Below are 6082 nucleotides of genomic sequence, written 5' to 3'. Positions count from 1 at the left end.
GATATGAAATCAGAGAGGTAATCACAGGTCAGACCACGACAGGCCTCACGTGTTGGCCAAGGATTAGGATTTTATCCTCAAAGTAATGGGGAATCTCATTCATTTTCAGGCATGTTCCAAGTTGTGGTTTAGGGGAATAATTCTTGTAGCTATGTGGGGACTTCCCAGAGACCTTTGCCATGATGCTGGGAAGAGATAATACAGACTTCAACTAAAATGGTGGCCCATGGAAATGGGCCTTTCCTTGGTGTGAACGTGGGTGGCTCACAACGTTTCTTTCTTGCTGCTTCAGAAAGGATTGTACTCCAGTTTGACCTGGGGGAGTGCCTTAAGCAGAAAATACTGCTTCTTCCTAGCATTTCAACCTTTTTAGCTAAGTGGGAAAGAGATCTCTATCCATCAGGATTATAGCTCTTCTGTTGGATTTCCAACCACATTACATGTGTTCTTTTTTCTTTTAATTTTTATAGTTACCCTTCGGGATAGTTACCATTTTTACTCTATTTTAAAAGTGAAGAAAGTATGGCCCAGAGGGGTTACTAGAAAGACCCTGAACTGGCTTTTGTTTTTCGTTTTTTAACTTAAGCCTCACCCTTGCCACACTGTCTGTCTCAAAGCATAACAGCTAATATTAACTGAGGAATTACTATGTGCCTGACACTGATCTAAGCCCTTTACACATCTTATTCCATTTAGTCATCAACACAATCCTCTGAGGTAGCTAATATTATTTTCCTCATTTTATAGTTGAGGAAACTGAGGTCCAGAGAATTTAAGTAACTTGTTCAAGATGACACATCTGGTCAAGCTAAATAAAACAACTTAACAAAACAATTGCCTTCCAATTAGAGGTAGAACAGAGCCATTGCCCTGTACTACCTCTAATTGTTTTGATTTCCAAAAGCATAGGGAGAAGGAAAAGGCTGTGTTATAATTTAGAGCATCTTATTCAACTGTGTTAATATGGCCCTAATTTCAATGTGTTAAAATATTGTAGAGAATATAGCTATCAGCCACCATCAATACCAGATTTGAATGGACATAGCTGATTATTGATTGCTACAATTTTGCATCAATCCTTGCCACAATGACTTCTTAGTTTGGCATAGAAGTCACAGGAGAGCTGGGCTAAGAGCTAGGAAGCCAAAGTTCTAATCTTGGTGCTGCCATGAACGGTCTTTTTGATTGTTGGTGTGATCTTAACATCTTTGGCCCTCAAGTTTTCCATCTTAAAATTTTAAGAAATGAACTAGAGGATCTCTAGTCCCCACCTGCTTTGTGATTTTCTCTTTGCTTCATTTCCTTACTAAATCAGAAAACGACTTCAAAAAAAATGACAGGACATTTAAATAAAAGAAATACTTTTAGAAATGCAACCAAATTATTTTTAATATTTTCAAAAGGTGAGCACAGATAATATTTACAGAAGCACTAGGAATTATATTTTAATATTTTTTTACTGATAGTATAAACATACACACATAAATAATCTGCTTGCGTGTGAAAAAATGCAAATCTGTCACTCTAGTGAGTCGTGTCTATTTAAAACATAAGATTTAAATAAATTAAACAATGTTAAGAGTGAAACAAGTGCGTAACTAAGAGAGGTACTCATGAAATAATTTCAGTATGTACCTTCATGAAAAAAACCGTAGATTTGGGAGAGAATGGATAGGCAAAAAGAGAAGACTGCTATAGAGAGGATTCTAGGAAATAGCAGGGTTTTTTTCCCCTCATGCCTAATTTTTTTCTAAAAGAGCTATTTCTTTACACAAATGTATTTGTAGATAAAGTAAATATACTTAATAAGTTGCTGAAATTGCTTTCAAATGTTTCAGTTCCTTCGCTCTACAACAGAGTGAATGCCAGCCCAGAGGGTAGGATAGTTTTTTTGTGTGTTGTTTTTTTGTTTGTTTGTTTTTTGTTGTTTTTACTTTGCAATGGGAGTTTTTCAGGAGTGTTACAGCATCTGTTCAATTTGTTTAAATGATGGAATAGATGTGGGCTAATTTCCACAGGCCCACGTGAACATTTCTGGCTTTTGCTCTTACCTGAAGGGCTTGGTAGTAATAGCTTGGAGGTCTTAATTTTTATCTATACTGAGCAATTCAGACATGTGCCTTCCGTCCCAGTACTCCATGTGCCAAAGGAAGAAAGGTGAGGTGGAAATGCTATCCTCACTTGCATGGACTGACTGGCATTGCTGGGGGCCACCTCATCAGCCAGACTCAAACATCTTTTCAGTATTTTTCTACCCCCTACCTTTCTGATCTGATTTTCCTTAAGGAAGCCATTGTTGAATTTCTTACTAAATTCCAGGCATGGCTAGGCATTGAGGCTCCAGTCATGAAGAAGATGCTGGCCCTGCTCAGGAGGTCCCAGGAGTGGACCAGAAGAATGCTGCATTTTATACTTTCACCCACTCCCATCTTGTCTCCTCCCTCTGGACATAGGTGTCCCTATCTCTAAGAGGAGGGATTGCGTGAGAGGATTTCTAAGACTAGACAGGAAAGCGGTCACGTGTCCGTAAGTTAAGTAAGACTGATAACTTATGGAACCTGACCTAAGATACAGGGTTGAGTGGTGACAGACTGCCAGTTCCAGCACTCTCAATTCCTATACCCTCAAGCTCCCCCTCTGCCAGGGGAGCCGGGGTCAGTGGGGTCTGAGATCCCCGAGCCCACACTGGCCTGCAGCCCGGCATGTTGTACACACACAGCACATGGATGATAGCTTGGTCCTTCGGGACGAGGGTAGGCAGCCCCAACTGTCCACTACTCCTTATTCTTTCCTTTCACTGAAAGAGCAGTAGCTGGGCCCCAGGCCTCGCACGGTGCAGTCAGTGCTGTCTCTGTCACACCTGCCACAGTGACATTCAGTGGCTGCCGGGTACGTGTACAGGGAGTCTGCGTGCTGAGCACAGCCAGGCACTCGCACTGTCTCATACACCAGCTCCTTGAAGGTGCATGTTTTCTGGGTGTTGGGCCTGGCCGGGTCCTTGTACACCAGGTCCTGAGGAGTTTAGGAAGGAGAGAGTTGGTTACAATATTCTGGAAGTTTCTGATTAGTTTAATCAAAATGAGACAGGAATTTAATACTGCCTGCTATAACATTTACCCATTAAAGCTCACTTATGGAATTCCTAACCAAGGAAACATGGTCTCGTAAACGACCTATATGCTATACCGTTTCCTGCTTCTTCTGGAAATCTTACAGAAAATATGTCTTCATTTTTCCTACTCCTTATATCTATATCAAAACATTAATTTTTTTCTCAAAGTATAGAGAATCTTTGAATTTCAACATATTATACAAAAATGATGAAAAAGGGAAATATGACAGAAATTTTAAGTTGACTTTTTGCGCTTAGTCAAAAGCTATATTAATGACAACTTAAACCATAAAACACTGAAGTTTAATTTCGCAGAAAATATTTCCAAATACATTATCCCTGTGTGTTTATAGAAGGTCAAAAAAGACACAATGTGAAATGTTAATGCTTAGCATAATATGACTTTGAAGGCTCACATAAGATTTTAAATATTCCGCTGTCTTGTAGACATTTCCCTCCCTTAAATGCTTTATATTTTGCAGTGCTCTCAGTTTCAAAGGATACATAGTTTTCACATAAGAACTTTTAATTCAGGCAGAACAGGTATATTCTAACACTGTCTAGTAAAAAAATTATTTGCACTGTTGTTTAATTTATTTCAATATCATGCTACGAGGTCTGTATCCTAAGAAGGTACACTAAATTGTGTAATAAGTGGAAAGTGACCAAACTCATTTACCATCCAATAAAGCATATTTCATTAAAAAGTTCCTATTTTCAATTTCAGTTTATAGAATGTAATTTTGTGTAGAAAACCAGGTACTAATAGGGGACAAAAAAAAAAAAGTAGAAACTGCCTCTTTATTAAACTGACTCCTTATTAAAGAAACTGTGTGAATACAAACTAGCGGTTTTATGCCTCTGTGTCTTGGTTTTCTCAACAGTCTAAAGAGGTGATTGTGTTCGTAGATGCACTGTGATTCTAACAGTCTGCAAGGATTTATTGTGTCCTCAGGCTCTCGTTGGCATTTGTATTCAGGCTGGCCAGTAAGACAATTTCTATAACATGCCTGTTTGTGGTTTTATGTGGCTTGGAAATAAATTTAGTACTATCTCTATTGCAAAGATATGGCTTCAATTACATAGAAATAGAAATACATGGAATACATAGAAATCATCCACGTAGAAACTGCCCTTTGGGGGATGTTGTAGATTTTCTATTACTAAATAAATGTATGTTTAGATGTTTATCTATCTATATGTAAAATCTAGCATAGAACTCATTTATTGGTTTTGAAATGCTGAGTTGGCACATTACCAAACTGATCAGATCAAATCTGAGGTTTCCCTAAACTTACCCTAATCAAATCCAAGCCCAAACTAATTATCATGGTAATCAACCCCAATCATAACGCAGGCAGTATTGGCTCAGGGACTCATGGCTGTTCTCTGGGAAAATTAAAACACTGATAAAGTGGGACTTCATGAAGCTGGTCTCAGGCACACCCTCAGCACCCTCACTTCCCACAAAGCAAGTGCCTACCCGGGTGTAGCAGTAGCCTGCACACCAAGTGGCATTGATGCTGATACAAAAGCGACATTCCTCTTTCTCCACCGCGATGGTGATGTTGGTCATCTCACAGCTGTTGCAGCAGATGGCTTTCCAGAGACAGACGAGGAAGCAAACCTGGACGGACTTCATCCTAGACTGGGAAGCACACTGTTAAGGCCCATGAGAAACCGAAAAAGCAAAGCATTGTAATCATTGTGTAGGTTGACCAAACCAAAATGAATTGCTCTACCTATCTGCCCCAGTCACATTTTGTTCCAGCAATTATTTTCCTTCCTTTCTCTTTTCTTCTTAGTGTCTTGAACCAATATTTCTTCTTATCTTCCTCCTCCTTCATAATTTTTTTTGGTCATATAATCATTTAAGCAGAGCGTTATTTAAAGATGAGAGTATCACTGTTGATTGTTTTAAACTGGTGACCCTGGATCAAGAAGTTGTGACAATAGTTGTCCATTCATTCTCATTTTTAAGAACTCTATTTGTTTAAAAAGAAAGTTCTGTATTATGAAATTAACCCATCACTTTTAGCATCTCATACATGTTTGCATTTACTTTTGACCACCTTTGTTTAAAATAAGACTATTTCAGAGGTCAGGCAAATCGGTCTATAAAAAGTCAGTTGCATGCTAACAATGACTACAGTGTGTATTAACCATATTTAAGAGGCCAGGTTGACAAACACAAAGTCTCTACACAACAGTAACTCAAAAGCTTTAGATTTGCTCTCAAGATCCTGAAAAATCTGGATTTGCAAAACTAACTGTCACCACTTGATAACTGTAAATGCTGAGACTCACCTGTGGTCGGCCGCCTTGTCTGGGGAGACCTTCAGACTGAGTTAAGTCTCAGTTCACCTTTTATAGAAAGTCGTGTGCAACTAACACCTTGTGGATTTGTCGGGTATTAGTAAGACCAACGTTAGCTTGAAGCTTGCTGTAAGAGAATCAGTGTTTAGATAGACTGGGAGATCAAGCCTTATTAAAGTAGTTTAAATGAAGTAGATCAAGGCAAATAATGTTACTGGAGATGATGCTTTTGCACAAATTAAATTTGATATAGAAGCACACCCACTCCTTTACTTTGTCCAATTAAATGTGACTCTAGGTTTTTCTTTTGTTATCTTTAACTCGGGGAATTCACAATCCTTGCCAAGTATTGCGTTTGCCCTATTGAGAAGGTGCATCAAAAAGACATAGATATTTAATAAAGTGTCCCAAGGCCATATTAAAAGCTATAAGGGAAGAAACAAACAAATAGAAAGTCTTTCATGATCTGACTCCAACCTAAAGTGTAAACCGTATTTCTCTTCCCCTCCCACATCCAGATTTCCTTATCTCAAATGTCATTTTTTGATGCTTTACTTGTAATTCTCTAAATATTCTGTTGATTCATTTCTCCAGATCTTTGCCTGTGCAGCATTCATCCTGCCTGAAATTCCTTCCCGTGTCTCCCAACATCAC

At 38.7% G+C, this 6082-nt stretch overlaps 1 protein-coding gene across 1 annotated transcript; it reads right to left on the bottom strand.

Annotated features, from left to right (window-relative positions):
- Positions 1 to 1507: 1507 nt before the first annotated feature.
- Positions 1508 to 4754, bottom strand: FSHB (follicle stimulating hormone subunit beta). Its single transcript, XM_019738508.2, has 2 exons — positions 4596 to 4754; positions 1508 to 3012 (listed from the first exon to the last, which is right to left on the bottom strand). Exons 1-2 carry the CDS (start codon positions 4752 to 4754, stop codon positions 2782 to 2784), a joined length of 390 nt encoding a protein of 129 aa, XP_019594067.1. The 3' UTR covers positions 1508 to 2781.
- Positions 4755 to 6082: the final 1328 nt, after the last annotated feature.

The sequence above is a fragment of the Rhinolophus sinicus genome, linkage group LG06 (assembly GCF_036562045.2).
Source record: "Rhinolophus sinicus isolate RSC01 linkage group LG06, ASM3656204v1, whole genome shotgun sequence".
Classification (NCBI taxonomy): Eukaryota; Metazoa; Chordata; class Mammalia; order Chiroptera; family Rhinolophidae; genus Rhinolophus; species Rhinolophus sinicus.
This window is presented reverse-complemented; position numbering and strand designations above follow the sequence as displayed.